We start from the raw sequence: 21,327 nt of genomic DNA on the forward strand, positions 1-21,327 counted from the left end.
TACTGATAGGTATGCAACAGCGTGATGTTTTGTGCCTGGAAGCCAGGTTTCTGAGTTACATTCAGTTACAATGGTGAGTATGGGAGATGCTTCAGGCATCTCAGTTATACTGGTGTCAGATGTATTATTTTCCATAAATTATGTTCTGTGAACACCAAAATGGGTTCTTTCAGATCAGTAGTGCTGTTTGAACTTGCTAAACTGCAGCAAAGACAAAACATAATGCAATTTACTTCCTGCAACTAATGTCTTTGCAGCAGTTGGCTCACTTAGCAGGCGATTACTATAAAGATTTATTCCTTAACATTCCCTCTTTGCCTCTCAGCAGTAGAAAAATTTAAGGCAAAATCTCTAATGTTGCAAGACAGCAATGACTGTGCATTATTTCAATATATATTAGTGCTGACCTTCATCCTTTACACAAAAAGCATCATATTGGTCATTCACAAAGGGACCGGTTTCAATTTTAACATCAATGGCTTTCACGCTCTGCTGTTTGCTGCCCGTCTTTCTGCATATAATTGTCCTAAAATAAAGAAGAAGAAGAAAAAAGTAATCAGAAATCTTCTGGAGTTGTACATGCAGGTGAAATTTGGAGATCGTTCATCACAGTAGTCAGGCTTTAGCTTCAGCTTAGCTGTTTAAGAGTTGGCACATAAGGCATTAGTGGGGGAAGATCTATGAAAAAAGCCAAGGGAGAATTAGAAGTAATTAAAAAAATGTTTGCTGTAGATCAGTTCAAGGCATAGGAAGCAATAAAGAGTGTTTATCTTATTTTATTGTGTAATACTTCTAAACATAAAACCAAGTCCCAGAGTACCTAAGGCCACATTCTGCTCTCACTTTCCAGCAATACAGATTCCCACCAATGGCACCTGGGTAAAAAATTAATAGAAAACTCCAGCTTTGGTCTGAAAGATTATAAATCATTAGCATTTTACATTAAAAGACCACTAAGGTTGCATATTTAACATCTCAAAAGCTAACACAGGCAAGGTCAGAAAACTAATCTTGAGTTCTTGGAAGAAAAACTGCTATCTTTTTTTTTTTTTTTCCTAGCAGTAATTCCACACCTTTGTGTAAACTGTTTCTTCTGGTTTGGTAGCCAGCAGTACCTAATCCATCCTGTTGCCCTTCATAGGCTTGAACAAAAGTAATAAATCTGTATTTCGTTTTACATCTCTGTAGATGCTGGACATGAAGGAAGAGATTACTAATTATCTCTTCTCTCATCTTTATCAGCTGCTTAAAACTAACAAATAGAAGACAGTTTGTTGTAGAAAACACTGGTTTTGTTGTTACACTGAAGGTTACAAAGGCTGGGAAAGCGAATTCAGCCCAAATTTTTGCAGCTGGTAATTAATGATGTGTGGTTTATCTTTTGTGGACAGCAGGTTTGTACAAGTGTTGCATGGTCAGCTATTCCAGTGAAAGCAAGACAAAAATGCTTTCTACAAAGGAATCCTTCCAGTGGAGGAAATTTGTCATTTTGTATTGTGCACTGGTTGAACTAATTTTGCCGTCAGTCCCACACTAAATTTGGGGAATAAAATAAGTGTTGCCTAACTGCCCATTCACTGAGCGTGGAAAAGATCCAGTGGAAACCCAATATTTAATCATGCACTTAAATACTATGTAACAATTGATTTACACAAGTGGGCTGAATTACTATTGTACAGGCCATCTGAATTCTGACATGTGTTAGCTTTCGAGCAGTTAAATATGCAATTTTCATGTTCTTTTAATGTAAACAAACAAAAACAACATGAAACAAGCCATATGGTGGTGGTCACGCATACGTACCAGAATGGTTCCTACCACACTTCTGATCTGGAAAATGACATGGTATCATCCCCAACTGAAAGCCCCTTTACGATTTCAAATCAAATACATTTCTTTTGTAAGGAAAACAACCCTTGATTTTTTGGGGAGTCACTTGAAGGACAATATTGGCGAAACTTGTATCAAGTTCTCCTAGAATTTGATGCATTTAAACTCTGAGTCCTCTAAGTCAGTAATCAGACACCTAGACAAAAGTGACTTGATCTGCCAAAGTGAGTTCAGACGATTGGGGGAAGCAGGCCATCAATTAGAAAATGTTTGCATGTATTCATATGTTCTTCCACTAGGTCTTACAAGGCCTAAGTGAATGAAACAGTTATGCTTCCCTTCAAAAAGTGACTTACCAACCTTCATCTTTCCAATAATTACTCACTCACTTAGGTACCCAGATCAGTTATGCCTTGCAATACTGAGTAGACAGATACTGACATGTCTTTAAAAACTTGTACCTTTCGTCTGCAATTGTATACTAAAGACTTCTGACTCTTAAAAAAAACCCCAAACAAACAGCTTTGAACATTGTTGCCATCAAAAAATTCTGTTCTCTGAAAATCAAGCCACATTCCTTTCAAGCAATAAAATTCTTGATACTTGGAAGCCACTTTTGAAAATCTTATATTGAATTTTCTGGTTTCTAATTCCAATTTCTAGCCAATATATTTTGCTTCTGCCTAAAGCACAGTAATTTCTCTATCATTTCCTCAGTAGGCTAAAAGGTTATCTGTGGGAGACACATCCTTAGTCTATTCAAGTCATCTCCAAAACAGGATACCTGGCTCACATGTAAGATTGTGTGTTTAAAGAGCAAGATTTTCTTACTTTTTCAAGTATTGTACAACGAACTACAAGTTTGTAGTTGACAGAATATATTGGTTAGTTAATTAATTTTAAGAGCATTGCTTAGCTGCTACCTAATGAGACCAAACTTACAGGGGTGTATCTTGCATATAGTTTTAACATTTTACATAAAGGCTTTAAGTAACATTAAGATTTTTTTTGTATGTATTTCTCACTAAACCTTTTTCCTACATTAAGTTTAAACATTGCCCTTCCTGTCCATTTCTTTGTTTCCTTCAACAAACTAGACCCTGGTAAACTTCCTAGTTAGGAGTTTAATTTGGATTTTTGTCATATTAAAATTGATCCGACTAAAACTGCAAACTTTCTAATGTAATTAGAGGTGAAAGAAATAATGTCTTGGACACACATAAAAAATAAAATAAAAAAAAATCTGTTTCATCTCTCCCATTTGTCCTTCTCTGTCAATAGTTTCCTACCATGAGCTCAATCTTGCAAGCTTTAAATATCTTCAGTAAGCTGTTATTACCGCTGCTGAAAGGAGCTTCAGAAGTGCTCAGCATTTCTCAGTAGTGGGTCTCACAATCAGACCTGTAACACATAGAGCTAGTCTCTTTGCAGCTAGCCAGACTCCAGGTACGACTAAAAATATACAGCAACAGTCTCGTCTCTCTGAGTTCTTGAGAGTGGGTATATGTTTCCCTAAATCCTAAAATGCCAGGTTTTCATCTGTAATAATAGATTAAATACATACATACACTTCTGTCTCAGTTCTAAAAGATAACTTTTTTACATTTTTCATTTGAGGACTGAAAAAAATGGCTATAAAATCAGAATTCAATACATTTTAAAATTTCTTCAGCAGCAGTATTGCTGTGCTGAAATAAGAAACAAAAAAATCATACTTTTTTCCTATTCTTTCCAACACCTCGCTGAGAGGTTGTGGAAATGTGTCACATAGTTCATTTCTTTACTATTTTGAATTGTTGCACTTAGATATGCATCATGGTTGAGAGAATGCCACAAATTTTTTTAGGGATACATCCACCTACCCAGCCATTTAGAAGACTGTAGTCACGCAAGGAACTGTAATTCTATTTATTGCTACTTTCATGTAATAATTGAACTTAAACAGACTTGCTCATTACTCATCTTAGCACACATTGTAATCTGATGCTTAGAGCAGTCTTATGCAAGATTTTGCACCTTGTATTTAAGAAAGAGATGTAATTTTATTTTTCCTTCTAAGGAGATCTCTTATGAAAGTAGACATCCTCAGAAGAAACATACTGAGTTCAGACTGCAGATTGTCCGTAATAATCCTCTATATTTAATACACATCAGCTTGAAACGTTCATATGTCCCTGAAAAGTACTCTTATACAGCCATGAACTCACAATCACAGCATAAAAATCAATCACACATACTATCACTATAGAACTGTGTAAGTACTATATACTATCAGCAAAGTGAAAATATAGTTGGGAAAGGAAGAGTTCTAGTGGTGTTGACAACAGTCCCTGCTCTGTGATGGAAAGTGGGAGGGTGCCTCCTTTGGTTCCTTGACAAGCCAAGACAAAATCTACTGACAATCTTCTCAGTCCACTGCTACATAGCCTAGAAGACCAATCTGCTTCATGATGCCTCGTCTCCTCTCAAGAAAACAAGAGACCACAGAGACGAGGCACTATGTTGAACCTCCGTTTAATTCTTGCTGTACAATACGATTCATCCAACTAAGAACAATTAACAGTCTTTCCTCTGTACCTACCCTGAAAGAAAGATCAGATGTTGTCCAGCTGATCATTATTTTCCTGTGCCATGACTCAGATATTGCATTTATCATGTGCACACGTGAGGAGAAAATTTAATATACACTACAATAAGGTATGAGCCAGACTTCCTAGAAGCCTTCCACTTACTCTTGTGCTGGTTAAATTTTTTCTAATCCATTATGTAACCAATGAGTAATTGATATATTTCGCACTTCTGATTCCTCTCCTCAAAGAAGGAAATAGCAGAAAAGCTGTCATAAATAGTATTTATTTCACGATATGCCATAATATGCCACTATGTAATATATATTATTACATGTATCATAACAATATACTCAAGTCAAAGTAAAGATAACTGATTTTTTAAATATTGTATATAGGCATGTATAATAAAGATATACATAATAAACACATAATAGTTCTATATAAATTTTAAATTTTGTTTATAGTAGTATCCACTGATACTTCTACTTTCTAAGATAATTCCATAGCAATTTTGTAATGCTTGAAAAATTTTCAGCAAACCCAAGTTAAAACATATGGAGTTAACAGCTGAATTTATATGACATAGCGTGATCCATCAGCACGGAAACCAGTAGGTGGGACTGGGATGTTTTGTAGTTGCTACTTTATCTGCCAGTTGATCGTAAGTTTGTAGTCTTAGTCAATAAATTCACTGAACTGAGTCAGAATGGTTTTATGACATTTATTCATAGAACTATAAACTTGCATATTAATATATTCAACTCAGAACATCATCAACAATGTGTTAGCCAAGGCACTGTAGAAGTCGGGTTCATAACATAGTATAACAAACCTTCCTCTAATTAGAAAGTTTAAAACTTCATAACTTTTCTTAGTCAAGATAAATCTTTAACATCCTGTGCTAATTTTTTTCATAGGTCAGCTTTACCACTTGTGTTTCAGTAACTAGGTGAGAGAAAAAAAATCAGTACACTGGAAGCCAAACTAGAGGATTTTTATTCTTAGTCTTTCCCTTCTGTAGTTTGGGAAACTACAAACTATAAAGCTGGCTCTGATGAGGAATAAAATATAAATGACATGTTCATGATTACCAAAGGGAAGAAAATTTCCCTGAAAAGTCATGAAAGGGAGCACAGGTGGGCTTTGGAAAGTCCATTGACTGGGAACTATACAGGCTAATTTTGGCTGGATGTCACCCAAAGAAAGCAGCTGCTAAGTGTGACATGAAGATATTCCAACAGCAATACTGCCACTGGAAATGTCAAAAGGAGGTCTTACCAAGGCAGAACCAATATCCTTTAGATTCTTAAAAATATCACCAAAATGCACCCTTTTGTGCTTGAAGTTGTACACATGACTACTGAAATAGTAAGGCCTCTGTTCATTAAATAAATATGTCCCATTCATGCAGATTTTCATACTGTAGCCTAGTATGAAAGATTTTATATAGCCATTTTACTATAATATAGCTATGTACATATAATTTGAGCATTCTTAGTGCATGTAGAAGAGAAACGTGTTGCTTCCTGGCCAGGACTAGTTGCGTGCTCAAAGACACGTCAAGTGTCACTAGAAAGTTGGTTTTACTCAATTTCATTTTATGGGCTCCAGTTTAATCCATGCCTTTCATAACAGATGTTATTGATTAGTTACCAAAGAGTGTATTAAAAAAAAAAAAAAAAAATTTGTTGAATGCTATTCATTTACAGAGAAGCTCATTTCTCAGACAAAAGGCTTTTAGGTAGGACAAAACATTACAGAGATTCTAAAAAAAAGGGCAAAATACGTGAAGTTCTTCTGAATTTTAGAAAATTAATCTCATTAGAACTAATTTGCAAGTTAAAACCCTGGTTTTAGTCGCTCTCATGCATTTGCCAAGAGAAAGAATATCCTCTTTCTGTCTTAATTTTGCTAGACTAAATAAACTGATCACTTTTAATCACTCCTGATAAGAGAGGTGCTTTCTTAGACTAATTCTATTCTATGTTTATTCCTTCTGAGCCTGAATACCAAGAATTATATTGCTGTATTTTAGGTGGAGTCTCACCAGTGCCTCATTCAAGCCCTCCAGTACTGCCCTGTCTCTCCTGGAGCAGGAGGTGTCTTTTAGGAGGCCTGCATTTCCTTTTTTTCACAAATTTTATGTGAGTTATTTTATTTTACGACAGGCTCACTGCCATCCTGTGTTCTGTGACTACACCCAGCTCTTTCTCAGCCTTTTCCAGCTGAACTGCTAGCTTAAGGCAGAGATTCCTATTAGTCTTCATGTAATACTGCTACATTGCACCCCATTTCTGTTACTCCGTCTCTGAAGTCAGGCTTACCTTCCTGTTAAATATTGTGGTTTTCCTTGGTCTTAACAATGAGTTCTAACCTTCTGGCATTAACTAATTTCACTAGCATACCCCTACCTTTTGTGCCAAAGTTTGCTAAAGTTTTCCTAAAGCCCTCCAAGTCTGCAAACCTCCCAGTAAAAATACAATTTAAAACTGTGGGTCCCAGCTAAGTAAATGGCTACTCTGAGGACTGTGATGCTACAGTTTAGCAGATGGTGGTTTGGGTGCTTGTCCAAGAAAATATATCAAAAATGTATTTTCTTTTGTAGGGTACTTTCCCTGAAAAAGTACATTTTCTTAAAAACTCTTCAATTATTGAGCTCTCTGTTTTTTCAGGAAGCACAGCTGTCATACTTTGCCCATGCTGTCTTCCCAGGTTGTGCCAAGAAAAGATTCGAAGCCCCCCCAAAGTTGAAGCAAAGTGGCTCATGTTCACATTAGTCAGTGATATCATTCCTTGGCGTAAACTAGCCACGTCCATACATTAAATTAAAGTCTCTTGACTGAGCTTCATGTAGAAATCCCTATTCCTGAAAAACAATTACTTTCTTTTTTCTCTGTATGAGACTTCCTGAGATGACTGACAAGAAATAATGAGAAGACAAAGTCATCTTCCAGCAGAGCATGACAGCAGATGTGGGCTGTGGGACTAGAGTTTGTGACTTGAAGCCATTTCGGAGTGCAAGGCCTCCTCACAAGTTTCATAAGTAATTTTAGCATTTTGAATTGGATGATGTCCTGTCAGCTATGTCTGGATTTTTCTCTTGAAGGGAATTAATTGATCTACCTCATACACATGTCTGGGAGCAAATTCATCACTATCATCGGGCAGCAGAGAACAGCCTCAAAATGAAACAGAGAGCTTGCCAAACTGACGTATCATTAGGACTGCTTCCCTGCAAATAAGCAAGTGGGCCTGTTATAGCATGTACACCTGGCCAGATTTCACAGGACCCACAAGTCCAAGGGTTTACACATACAGATGAGAGGACCAGCAAGAGTTAGCAACAGAACCTTATTTCATTCCTCGGATATTGCTTTTCTCTTTCCCAAGAAATGTGCTGTTATTACCCTACTGCTGGGTAGGTGCTGGGCAAGTCCCACGCAGTAGGCAGAAAAAGAAGTAGGTAGTCTTGTGAAATGTCATTTCTGAGTCTTATTATTAGATTTCCCACTGGTGTCATCTGCAGTGAGGGCCCTGTTGTGTTCGAGACTGTAGAAGCATTCAATAGAAGTCAGTGCAAAACCCGACGAGCTAACAAAAGGAAGGAAAAATAGAGATGAAGTAATTTTCCTAGCAGCAAACATCTGGTCTGTGGTCAGCCAAGAAAAGAACCCCAGTCTTCTGACTCCCACAGCAAGGCTTATTCTAGCTGACTCTGCTTGCTCGCTCCAGAGCTATCCCCTCCAAAAAAAAATCCTCCAGGGACTGGGCAGGAACCAGCCCAGGGCAATTTCATGCAAAGGAATAGGTTGACAGCCCTGCAGAAGGTCTATCATAGAACAGGAGAGCTTCAGAACCCCTACAGAAGGGATATACGGCTTCATCCTTTTGTAGACAAATAAGGAACGGGATAGAGAATAGGACAGCTTCAGCTTTTCAGTCCTAGAAAAGCAATGGAAATTAGTAAATTTGCTATGAATATCTTAATACAAGCTGTTAAGGATGTCTACAATTTCTAAAATAAATAGCTGCTTTCTAATATTCTGTGCATGGGGCTGATAATAAGAAAAATCGTGTTGTATTCACTTTCCAAATTTAAAAAATCCCAGAAATGAACATAAGACAGGAGACACTGCCCAGCACTGGAGGACTTGACACAGGGTTTTCCAGTATGACAACTGAAGTCAAAAGGTAGCAGTGAGAGCCCTTCAGAGAACTCTGCCACCTTTTTCTCATTTATGTTCTGGCAGATCGCTTGCTGGTTTTACTGACTCACTTGTCTGACATGCAAATAAGTCGTAAGAGTGTCATTTTTTAGTACAAATATAGCTATTAGGGCTCATCTGACAAATGAGACCTGCCTAACGACATTTCATTTCCTGAAATGTAACAATGTGTAATGCTTTATAAGTTACACATGTCAGGACTGACTTGTAAATGGTTTACCTCTGAGCTGCTGAAAGACATTACCCCTTATCCTCTTACCCCTATCTACTTGTCAGTAGCTCTTCTCTAGAGGTTACCAAGTCCTTGGACCTGTCAGTGACTTGCCTGTGCCAACAGCACTGAACTCTGAATTGTGTTGGTCTGAACAACTGAAAGTGGAAGAAAAAAACATCCCCTTATGCCTGTGAAAGAGGTTCTGTCCCAGGCTGCTCAAACCACAAAACCACCCAGTTTATTGTCTCTTTGGATTTGCTGGCAGGGATGTATTTGTTTAAGCAATTTCCACCCCACATCAGCTGAAGTGAATCATACTTGTCGAGACCTGCTGCTTGGGCCAGCCCCGTCTGCAAGGACTGAAGTGTGTTAGCGAGCGCAACGTGAGCATCTTCACCAGCACATTGGTGTCTTCTTCCACCAGCATCACTCTCACTTCACTGACTTGTGCAAAACCTGGAAAATTGACCTAGAGGTGAAAAAGTCCTTACATCTCTGCTAGAGCTTCTGTTCAGTTTGAAGTCTATGAGGTGGAAGGAGGACTGAAGCGTGTCAGAAAATCTGCAGCACTATAATGCACTCACAGCATTTGTTTGTGTTTACTTCTATTGCCAATGTCTAATCCATTTTTCCTCAGGGGAAAGATTGGGAAACTTTCCAGGCACCAAATAAATAAAACAAACTGCATTCTTCCTGAAATTAGGAACTTCTTTTATCACGTTCCCTCCTATTCATCTCCCTTCTGGTTTACACAGTCCAAGAGGATATGGGAGGGTATTAGACTAAAGCTCTGTGATCTGCACTGGATGCCAGTCAGCTGCTGGGAGGAATCCAAGGTTTTAGATCCGACTTATAAAATCCTGAGTGGTTTTGGACCTGGCAAACATGAGGAGGTCACTTCTCTCCCTGGCCATGACATTACATTTGAAGATGTGGAGGTCCATCAAGATGAATAACAGTAAAGAGTCCTTTATTTTGGAAATAATTTTTCCTACCTCTGTAACCTTCTGGGCATGCTCTGAAGCCCGCTTTCCCCTCTCTGTGTTAAATCAGTTGAGGAGAGTGTGGATTGAGGTTCTTCTGTTTACCAGCTATCATTTATCCTTGCTATCATGTTCCCATTCATCAAGTAAATGGCCAAAGTATTAAATAGGTACCTGCAGATATATTTGAAAAATTAACTAACTAATTTAGTAAAATATTTTAAGTCTTATCTTAATAGCTTTTCCATGCCTTTAATCATTCTTGAGCTCTTTTTTTGATCCTGTCTTAGTACCCTTTTGAAGACATGGTAACAGCAATAGGTACAGTATTCCAAAGTAGGCTGTTACACTGACCTATATATGTGTGTGTATATATATATGTATTTATATTTATATTTTTTATATTCTCCATCCCCTTCCATAAGCACTCTAGCAACTTTCTTTATTTGATTGTTTGTTTTTACTACAGTTGCAGTTTGACAGGCGTTTTCTTTGTGCTGTCCATAGTGATGTCCTCATATCTTTCCTCGGCTGACAGATATTTTCAAACAGACTGCACATTCCTCTTGCACATATTATCATTGAACTCCATTTGTCTTCGTTTTGTCCATTCATCTAAATCCCTCTGAAAATCTTTGTAGTCTATTTTAGCTTGTCCAACTTGAGTAACTTTGTCTCATTTGCATACTTTGCACTTGACTGCTTATTTCCTTCTCCAGAGCTGCATTAACTAACAGTGAAACCAGTATAGCTTTTTTAGGTATTATACTTTTCCTGGTTTTCTCCAGAGTCAGAAATATCCAGTTCAATGAACCAAGTAACATACATTCTGGTGCTTGTCCAGGGTAAAATAGTCCCAGAGAAGAAAGTATCAAATTCCAGCTCTGAAGAACTATTGTCTCCAGTGAAGCTCTCCAGCGAAGGTCAGATGTGGTGACTGCACAGCAACGGCATGCCGATGTACCCCCACGATGTCCTTTCTGATAAACAGTTTAGAGATTTCCATATTAAAGACAGGTTTACTGGAGGAATGGAGTACGGAAAGTTGGAATGGATGAAAAATATTCCTTTCCTTCCCATCAGTATGACGATGTGCACATTCTCACATCATCATGGTGTGATGTGTACAATACTATCATTGTATCCAATTTTGATATTGAAGATATTCAGGGACAGGTCCACAACTGGTCTATTAACAGTTTGAGCTCCAGTGCCTGCAGTAATTAACTGAGGACCTCTCAGGACTAAATGGTGGTATTGCTTAGATTTTAAAAAGGGACAGTTCTTTCTCCTACCCATCAGCACTCCTTACTTTCGTAATACTGAGGCTGTATAAAAAGAACCTGTACAACAACTTTGCCATGCACTTCTTAGAGATGGACACAGTTTTCCTGGCTCTTTGGCCTGCATGACATCTCAGCAACTGGCTTAGGAAGAAAATTTTTATGATTTAGTTCACTGTATTATATCCTGAGAGATTTCTGGATTATTTTTTTCGTGAGCGAAAGTATATACAAATACATGTTCAAACAATTTTTTTAACCTGGAGAAAAAAGATCACTGGAACTAGTTGCTTTTGCTTGAAGTTGTTTAAATATCACCTTTCATTAGTAGTAGCCATTTTCAAGGGAATAAAAGTACACATTACGCTAAGGCTGTTGCTGGTAAGTCTGATGAAGGAAAGATTCAAGAGAGAAAGGACTTCAGATCTACTCATGCTCCTTCTAGGCAATTCCTGTATGGTCCCAGCTTCAGTGACATGAGACTTTTATGTCAACTCTCAGCTCCTCCATTTTGTTTTTTTTTTAATTGATTTTTCTGTTATTTGGTCTCTTTGTCAAATATGAAGCCTATGAAGGCTTTAATATTGGAGAAGACTGGGCAGGTGGGATGTGGGTGCTTGGCCCAGTGTAGTGCCTCATAGCCAGACCTGTGCAAGACTGGAATGAGCCTGAGTTAGCTGGAGTTTGGGAAGCCCTCATCCGCCACAGCACAGTGGCATGGTGATGGCAGGGCTCTGCTGCTTCTGGCACACAGCTAGCACCTATGTGGACACAGGTCCTCAAAATCTTAAATTTCACTGAAAGGCATCGGGACTTTTGGAGTATTCCCGAAGGCTGACTTCAGCCTCCTGAAACTTTGATCAACAGAGGGAAGCAGTTGCCACCACAGGGCACTTTTATGTTCCTGCTTTGAACTGGCCTCTGTGGAGGCAACGATGCTTCCTGGAGAGGCTGTGGGAGGCCAGTACATCCTGCAACACTATCTGTAATGCAAGGCAAAGCTCAGCCTAGTGCCACGTCGAGTGATACATAATATAATACAATTCACTACATTGAGCAACAGTACTGGCTCCCTGGTGAGCTTTCTCAACAAACTCTCTACTCTCTACCACTTTTGTATTATCATATCTAAGTACATCTAAAGTCATACCTATTTGATCATGCCTACTGTCAATTTAGACACATGTAAATACCTGAGACAGATATATGATTTCCATGAGAAGCCCAGGGAGCACTGAAACTCCAGCATGGTGCCCCCAGCCTGTGAGCTCCTTTAGGCCTCAGTACCCTGCTATAGGCCAGGTGCAAAGGAACCACAACGACATAATTCAGAAGGAAAGGGGAAGAGGAAATTACTTCAGATCCGTGAAATATGTGATCTGAGACTGATAAATATTTGTGTCACTGCAATATTAGCTGTACAAAATTGAATCTGTGGAGGGAGTGGTATATTTAGCTATATGTCACGGTGCTTGAATTGTGGCCAGTATTTTCCAGTAATATTTTCAGTCAAGAAGGAAAACGCGTGTGACAGCTGTCATTCATACTTCTCAGGAAGGGTTATGCTGTTGTCCTTACCCAGTGGAGCCACCAGCGAGCCATCCCGTGGTGCAGCCAGCGAAAGAACAGTCCAGAACAGCCCTTTTCAGTTCTTCTGCAGTTGCTAAGCGAGCGCTCAGGTCAACACAAGCTTTCTCAGCTTCAGCTAAATCCAGACCCTGAGAGTTGTTCTTGGACTCAAGTGTAAACACTTTCCCTGCAACACCAAGAAAGGACATGTCACTTGTCGTGGTGTTGTACTCAATATACACTCAACAAAAATATTGCAAATTATTACCAGATAGTCTTCTCGCTTTTACTAAGTTCATTTTAATGAGCAATCTCCTTCTTGGAATGACTAATTTTATCAACGCTGTAAATACCTTTGTCTTAGCTTTTCATTTTACTTCGTTCATCAACAGAAAAGCAAGCATGGCTAAGCCCCTATTCATTCCTGGCCCATATGAAAAGCTTGTCTTGCCTCTATAGGTCTGTGCTTAAGAGCTGGAGAGAGAAAGCATGACACTCTCTCACATCAGAAATAGATTTATACTTATTCTCTAAAATAAAAATAATACAATTCTATGGCAACTTGTGCTAAATGCTGCTGCAAAGCCACTTTGTTATCTTATCCTTCTGAAAGACAGATGGAATTTTTTTCTTAATGGAAGGCTTTTTTGAATGAGCATGAGAATATATTTAGCATAACAATTTCTTGTGTTATTTTTATTTTCAGTTCAGTTTATTTTACTTTATCTAACACTGTGAAAGCCATAAGGGTGAAAGTTAGAGGTTTTGGCAACTGTGGACAGGGCAGTTGGGGTTTTGGCAATAAAGCTTGAGAAGTTACTGGGTTATGGAATAAACACATTAGCTGGATGTCTCCAGAAAAAGAAATAAACAATGAGATCGTTTACAGTGCTGATATGTAAATTACTAGTTGTAATGTAAAGTATCTTCTTTCTGAAGATGACATCCCTCAGAATACCTTCTAAATTTCAAAGGTATAGATTTACATTGCTTGCAGGTGAATGAAGACAACTTTTAAGCACTGTTCATTCAGTAAATGCCTGGAAACACTTATTATGGCTTATTTCAAAAGTAGATTAGTGGTAGTGGTTACATCAATGCAGAGCTTCCAGCACATACCAAGTGTTCATTATGTAGCTAGCTTCACACTTATGGGATATATTGACCGATATCAGGACTCCTTTGGAGTGATTCAGCCTGATTCTATACCAAGTGCCACACCCACTGCATACTATTTCAGCAAACTGATAAATCTGAATCTAATCCTAAATATAGGGAACTGATACAGGATACGTCTGTCCCTGACAGCTTTCTGTTCTCACCTGTGTACAGCTTAACCCACTGCAAGAATCACAGTCCTTACAGCAAAAAACGCAAAATTTCTTTCAAGTAAATAGATCATTTGTGTTTACATTAGCTAAGAAGCACATATGGGTCTTGATGAAGATTCCTACTTTGGTGGGAATTCCACACATACACAGCAAGAAGTCATCCTGACTTGGGCAGATAGCAAATGAAGTAAGCGGGACAAGCAGTGATGAGAAGGAACAGGAATTCAGAGTACCTATAGTGATGTTCTCATGCAATTAACAGTAGTTGACCAAGAAGACATTGTCTCTTGCTGCTCAACTATAATAAATACCATGAATTGTAATTAGAACAAGGGAGTTTACACACAGCAGTAAAAAAAAGCAAGCCTCTACAGTTCTGAGTACCAAAACCTCAGGATTCTTTGCAAAATGTCCCAAATAATGCACATGACTGTAACACAGGCTGCTGTTTCCAAAACCATGGATAGACGTAGCAAAGTATGCATGGGGTAGGGAGACAGACAATAAAAGCAGAAGGATGATGGTTTAAACTATGATTCCTAAGTTGCAGAACAACTTTCATTAGTAACAGTAAGCAGGGATCAAATGTAATGCTTTATTGAGGCTTCGTCCCAACTAAAAACTTGTCCACATTCTACATTTCACAATTTGGCTCTCAGGATTGAGTGCATCATCAAAGACATATAGGGCAAGTTTGTGTAGTATCTGACTTAAATAATAAATTTTAGTTCAGCATGGCAGTAACCCCTGTTTTCCAGCCATTAGTATTTTAGTTAGAAGTCTTAAAGAAAGGAAGACCATTAAGGATTGAGTTCCATCTAAAATTAGAAGAAATTAAGTTCATTATTTAGACTTTTTACTAGTAATTGACAATTATATTTTTAGAGGAGTTTAGCTAGCCAAGACTGAGGCTGAGACAGTTTTCCTTAACTACTGTTACATGTTTGCTAGTACTTAAGATAAATTAATGTTTTACTAGGGACTACGGAGATGCCGGTTGAAAACAGAGTTTAGTCCTTCAAAAAGGTATCTGGGATGTCCAAATTATGCAGACAAATACATTTTAGGGTAAGCTAGGAAGCACTTATTGGTTGAGAAAATTACAGTGAAATGCTTTATAGGAAATTCTGGTTAGCCAGAAGTGGATAAAGAAGGCTGACCTGCTTACCAGACCGACCTGGGAATCTTCTCCAAAGCTTTAGAAGCTCTATGGCTATCTGCCCAGTTTTTAAGATGTTCTTTCTATTTTGCCTAATTTCTTACTTTGAAAATATAATAGCAAGTAAGAATCACTTATTTGACATGTGACCAACAGAACAGCTGAGCTGTGTCACATAACTGAGGGGTATTTACAGAAGAAAAATATAGGAGACATGCTAGCATGACAATAGGAAAAACACAAAAGCATGTCAAATCAGGAAATATCCTTAAATAAATAAGACTACAACACCAAAATTGAATTCTGCACCTTATGGTTGCTAACATGCTTGAGATAGTAATGTATTGATTTTTTCTCACCTTTAATCACAAAAGTGTTATAATTTTCAAGCTTGGGATCAAAGGGTCCTGGTTAAATATTTGTAAATTTTTTTTCACTGCTAGTGGCAATGTAAAGTTAAAAAAAAAAAAAAAGAGGTTTATCTCAAATACTTGATGATATCACAGTCAATTTGGGTACTGGGGTTGTGAAAAATTCAAATCGTATCCCCTCTCTAGCACATTATGAGAGTGTGCAGCAGTTGAAATCAGTTTTCTCTCTGAGATAGTATCAAGAGATCTATTGTTATTCCATTTTAAATGTACAGTTTTAAATATGAGACTATGCTATATTTCCATAAGGCACAGGATGGAAGGATCATGTCTTTGTATTTGTTTGTGTGAAGAACGTAGTGTGCCTTTGTTTGTGGTACCCTTGAACAGCCCCCGTGTTTGAGCTCCTTCTCAACCCTCTCCCTTAATTTCTACTCCGTAAAATTTGCTTCCCATAATGTGATGATGAGATAGGTGGTGTGAAAACTTGTTCCCAAAACTCCACATACTTTTCTGAAGCCTTTTCAAACAAAGCCAGTCCCTTTGGTTTCAAAATCACGCTGCAAATCTATGGAAAGTAGCCTTTGTCAGGAGGCATAATGCACATCTTGAACTTATCAAGTTCCTAAGGAAAATGTCTTTGTCACAGTAAGATTCTTCAGGTTCTCCTTTGAAACCAGTGAAAAAAATTGTAATTTAATTGGTAAGACATAAATGATAAGACATAATTCTTCTTACTGTAATTAACAGCTTCTCTCAAGAAGAATTCACACTTGAAACCAAAGAGACTATTTAATAACTAGCCTATATTATATCAGTAGTCTCTACCATCAGCTGATCACTATTATTACAGAATGTTGATTATATTTTGATATATTGATTAAAGAATGATTTTTATTGTTGTTTGGCACAAAAACTTTATCAACAAGCAATCGCTGAATATAGTTTTCACTTAAGAGTTCCTCAGTAACATCTGATTGAAAACATACTCATAAAACCATAGATTTCAAGGCTTCTGGAATTCATTTTTATCACCTTGTTTAATACCTGCATAACCAGACTGTAGATTTCCCCCAGTAATTCCACCATCAAGTCCAAAAATTCATGGTTCAACTAGAGCATGTATTTTCAAAAGGCATCCAGTCATGATTCAATGACTCTAAGTAATGGAGAATTTACAGCACACTTTATAGTAAACTGTTCCAATGGTTCATTACTCTCACTCCACCTTATTTCCAGTTTCAAATTTTGCTAAACTCAGCTTCTAACAACTGGAGCTTATTATGCTTTCAAGACTGAAGAGCCACCTACAATCAGATATATGTAAGTGCAAAAAATGGACTCGTCAAAAATAAAATCAGTCCAAAACCAGGTGGTTTTTTTTGTACTTTTAGGAATCTCAGTGGAATTAGAAGAATTTTCTTGGTTACCAAGAAGATAGAGTTTTGCTAATTTATTCTAACACAGTAACAGCTAGAACAAGAAGTTCTTCTGAGGTGTGCGGGCATAGTTCAAAGCCCACTGAAATGAATTCAAAGTTCTCCATGTTTTCAGCAGGATTTGCATCATGCTTGAAGAAGAGACATTAAACACCATAGCCAAACATACTTTGAAATAAAAAATGTCTCTCATAAGTAATATAAACTGAAAGCACTTTTAAAGGCATGCCCAGTGTGCTGATCTCATTACCTGATACTTACAAGTTCAAAGGATAAAATCCATTCAGTTTCAACAAAATAAAAGTGGTGAAAAATGTGCAAATTTGGAGTCTGATTTATTTTTACTTAAATGTTTAAAACTTCAAATTGAGGTAAAAGAGAGCAGAGGAAGGGAAGGTCACTTCTATACTTCAAGAGCAATTTAATTTCCATTTCTATGGCTGTGAGTAACAATGGCTGTGATTGTAATAGTTGGGTGGAGGATTTAGTAAAACCGTACAATTACTGAGATTTGGGTAATTACCAGTTCTACTTAGTGTTCATGAATGTACAGTTTATTTCTGCTAAAAACTAAAGTGAATGATGTCTTATTTAATTCAAATTACTTAAAATATTACATCATCAGAAAAATAGCAAAATTGGGAGTTCACCTTTCAGTTCCTCCTCAGTCAAATTCAGTTTGAGCTTAAATTTTAATTTTACTTCAGGCTTTAGGATCAAATAGTTGGACTTGTTTATGCATTTATTTTTGCAGCATACAGACATACACGCTGTTTTGCAAGTGGGAGCCTGAAATGCTTAGACACCTGCTACTCAAATGTAAATGGCTAGAGAGAGCAGAAGAGAAAAAGCATACTTTTTTTTCCCTTTTATTTGCAAAAAGGGTGCAAAGCAAGCCAAAGGAAAGGGTATAGTAGGGTTTTTTCCTACCTTTAACATCAGACATAATCTGGTTCTAGGTCAGAAGCATGCAGCTCAGATCCTTACCCAATTGTGCCTAGCTGTCTGGATTCAGGAACCTTCCATTTGCAACCTCTGCAGTCACTACGGATGGTCACTACCAGACAACTGGCGTGACCAATAGGTCTTCCAGGCAACCTAGATTTAGTCAACAGACCAACTTCACTCTGGAACAATTGGTAAAGTTTTGGAATTAGCTCTTTTTTTTTTAATCTCAGGAGTGTCTTAGCAAGGGAGACTAATCACCATCATTCTCTGCTGATACGCTCTTGTCTCAGAGCAAGCACTCTGCAGAAAAGTAGGGTTCATGCACATGGATATTTTAGCTGCCGTGAAAAGACAAAAGAGAGAGTCAAAAAAAAAAGCAGAGGAGACTCCTGTGCAGCACGCATGAAGCAGCATCCTGGCTTCCCGGACCCATCGCAATAACCTATATTATTCTCCAGTAACTGCATTAACAGTAGCGGCACGCCACGGTAAGTCAGAGCAGGAACAAGCCCTTGAGGTGCCTTCTGTCCGTCTGACCCCAACCTCAACAGCTATGAGCAAGCACATTTGAATCGTAAAAAACTGCAAAGTGAAACAAAGCTATCATTTATTTCAGCATTTACCTTGCTCTTTCTGGAGTCTCTCTGCACTACAGCAATATGTGCTTTGGTAAATACTAGTCAAAGGAGATCAATTAAGCTTCGAGGCTTTACACCTTCATCAGACCTCGACGGTCTCCAGTTTTATTGCCTACTCTTTATCATTATTTGTGTGTGAGATAATAAAGCTAAAGTCTTCCTTAGGGAAATATATTGTAAGCAGTTTCAAAGGTTTGGCTGTAACAGGGGCCCGTCTGAATTTCACAGGGTTTTTACAAGGTGAATTCAAAATCCCTTCAGCGGTTTGCAAAACAGGCAGTTACTTTTAGTTAAAAATAACACAAACACACATACGTATGTGTCACCCAGAACAATCCCTTGGCACTTCAGTGATATTTGCACATATTAGAGAGTAGCACCATTGTATTTTCACCTACAACTTACAGAAATGAGAAGGTGGTTTCCTGACTGGATCAGGCCAGAATCTGTTATAAAAGAAAGTATTAATCCTGTTTCATACTCTCAGATCTTCTTAAATACCTAAGCCTACATGTAGTGGTAAATTTTGAAGTTCACACAAAGTGTTTTCTTCTGTATCGATGTATAATAAGCTAGATGGTTTACAGGGAAGCGTTACAGTTGTTAGCTTGAATATTAGTATTACAAGAACACACTGAAAAGCACGTTAATAGAGGACTTGCACATTTTGCACAATGATACTGCTTAGAAGTTAAATAAAAATGGAAAACACAGTATTATAATAATGCTCTACAACTGTAATGTACTTCAGATATTCTACCCTTTTATTCTTATAAATGCTTTGGCATGTGTAAAGTAAATTTGACCAACTGTTGAATGACAATTAAAATCTGTCATGATCTCTGCCTTAAAATTATCTCCAATATTTTTTTCCCATTCTCTTTTAGAGGATGTCTGTTTAGGACCCAGGAAGATGCCATTAATTCCACAGAAATAATACAAATTGGGAGGCGCTCTCAAAAAGATAAGGGAACTCTTCAGATGAAGGATTCTTAAGAAGTTTAATTTATTATTCCTGTCCCCTTTCCTTAAATTTTGTGCAGAACTCTCCCTCATAGGTGTGCATTTTTATTCTCCTCATTTCAGCAGCATTTTGCTAGGGAAGGAGTATTTCCTAAAATCAGAATTGCAGTTTTGCCTACTGGAACACAGTGCAGTTGCCTAACACATCTATTTTCCTTTATTCTTAATGGAAAGTAATTTTCTTCAAATTACAAGACAGAGTTCTGTTGTATAAGTGATGTTTTACACAACGTGGTAGAAACATACAGGCAAGATTAATTTTCTCCCTTTTCTTTGCCATACCTTGTCATCAGCTGAAATAAACTTAGGTTAAAGAGGAAAAATACTCTGAAAACAAAAAGAAGAGGTTTTTATTGCTCTATAATGTTTAAGATCTATTCTCTGGAATAATGCAGCAAACATTGATGGTAAAGGATTAGTGTAGTGAAAAAAAAAATCCTGAGATCAGGCATAAATCTATTGCAGCTGTGAAAGTGAAAAAATGTGGCCATTCAGCATTGCTCTCCCAGGAAAGGACACAGTTGTTTCAAAAATAAATAGTGTTTTTGCTAGGGCAAGTTGGTCATCATTACTACGGGCTTAATCACCAAAAGTGCAATAGGCTGCTGGAAACTTTCAAAGGATGCAGCTATTTGGGATTATCATCAGTAAAAAGTCCCCTTTCAGAGGAACTGGTAGCTGGTGCTTCAGCCAAATTCATGTCCTGATCATACCCCTCGGCAGTGAAGCGCAGATGAAACTCACATGCAGAAAGGTGAGCAGTCATCTTCAGCGCATGTGGTACTGAACAGAAAACATTATAAAAGCCCTTGAGTTCTTGTCTTCCCTTCCTAAGTACCTGCCTGTATCAATCGATGTTGGGGGGGCATCTGAAGTGGGCACATGGGAAGTTCTTAGGAGAAAAGATACTTTTAATTATAGGGAGAGCTCTCCTAAAATATAGCTGAGTCTTCTTACTCATGTTCTGGCTTTGTTTTATTATTCTTATTTCCCCTGGAAAACTTCACTATCCTGTCATTTTGTTGTAATAAAATAATCTTAGCCTTCTGGGATCTTATTTCCTTTCTCTGCTTAACCCCAGGGTATTTGTAGAGTTTCAAAAACCTCTGAATCAGACGTTTCCTAACCCAAACTGGGGTGTGTATTTAAGTTTCTTATTTAAAAAAAAAAAAAGTGTGGGTTTGTTTTTTTTTTTTGCAATAACACATTTCAACATACAGCTCTCATTCCAGCCATAGCAACCCAGCCCAAACTGAATGGGGGACTCACCATCAGCCTGAACAGAGATGATCTGAAGGATGAAGAAGACAGATCCCACGCCCTGGAGAAAGGTGAGAGAGAATCTCCGAGAGCCTGAAGCCATTGCCCTGCTTGCAGAGCCCTGAGCCGCAGGAGGTTGGCTGCCGAGGTTTTTTCTCTCTCCTCCTCTGCACTTTCACAGCAGGGTCTGCGGTGATGATTTCAAGGAGCGCTTTTCCCTCGGCAGGATCCTGCGTCTTGGGTTTGCGCTGAAGGCGGGAGGGGTGGAAAAAGAAAGAGGGAGGGAGAGAGGAATCCTTGGCTTGGCTGGTGTGAAGGGGAGGGGAAGGTGGGGGGAGATGTCCAGCCAGCTGGGGTTGGGGAGAGGCTTTATCCAGCCCAGTCTGCAGGGCAGGGCACACAGAGAGCCGGTGTGAAAAGTCACATTATCCTGTCGGTAAATACCCAATGGATCACGGTGGAAGAAATGTAGAAGCCAGGAGA

At 38.2% G+C, this 21,327-nt stretch overlaps 1 protein-coding gene across 1 annotated transcript in view; it reads right to left on the reverse strand.

The window, feature by feature from the left end:
• SUSD5 (sushi domain containing 5) overlaps window positions 1-20,947 on the reverse strand; it is a 41,084-nt gene extending 20,137 nt beyond the window's left edge. The window contains exons 1-3 of the mRNA XM_010118011.2: window positions 20,854-20,947; window positions 12,685-12,862; window positions 408-526 (exon numbers count right to left, since the gene is read on the reverse strand). Of these exons, the coding sequence (XP_010116313.2) occupies window positions 408-526; window positions 12,685-12,862; window positions 20,854-20,947 (391 nt within the window). The remainder of the gene's footprint in view (window positions 1-407; window positions 527-12,684; window positions 12,863-20,853) is intronic.
• Window positions 20,948-21,327: the final 380 nt, after the last annotated feature.

This window comes from Chlamydotis macqueenii, chromosome 2, assembly GCF_036417535.1.
Source record: "Chlamydotis macqueenii isolate bChlMac1 chromosome 2, bChlMac1.mat, whole genome shotgun sequence".
In the NCBI taxonomy this organism is placed as follows: domain Eukaryota; kingdom Metazoa; phylum Chordata; class Aves; order Otidiformes; family Otididae; genus Chlamydotis; species Chlamydotis macqueenii.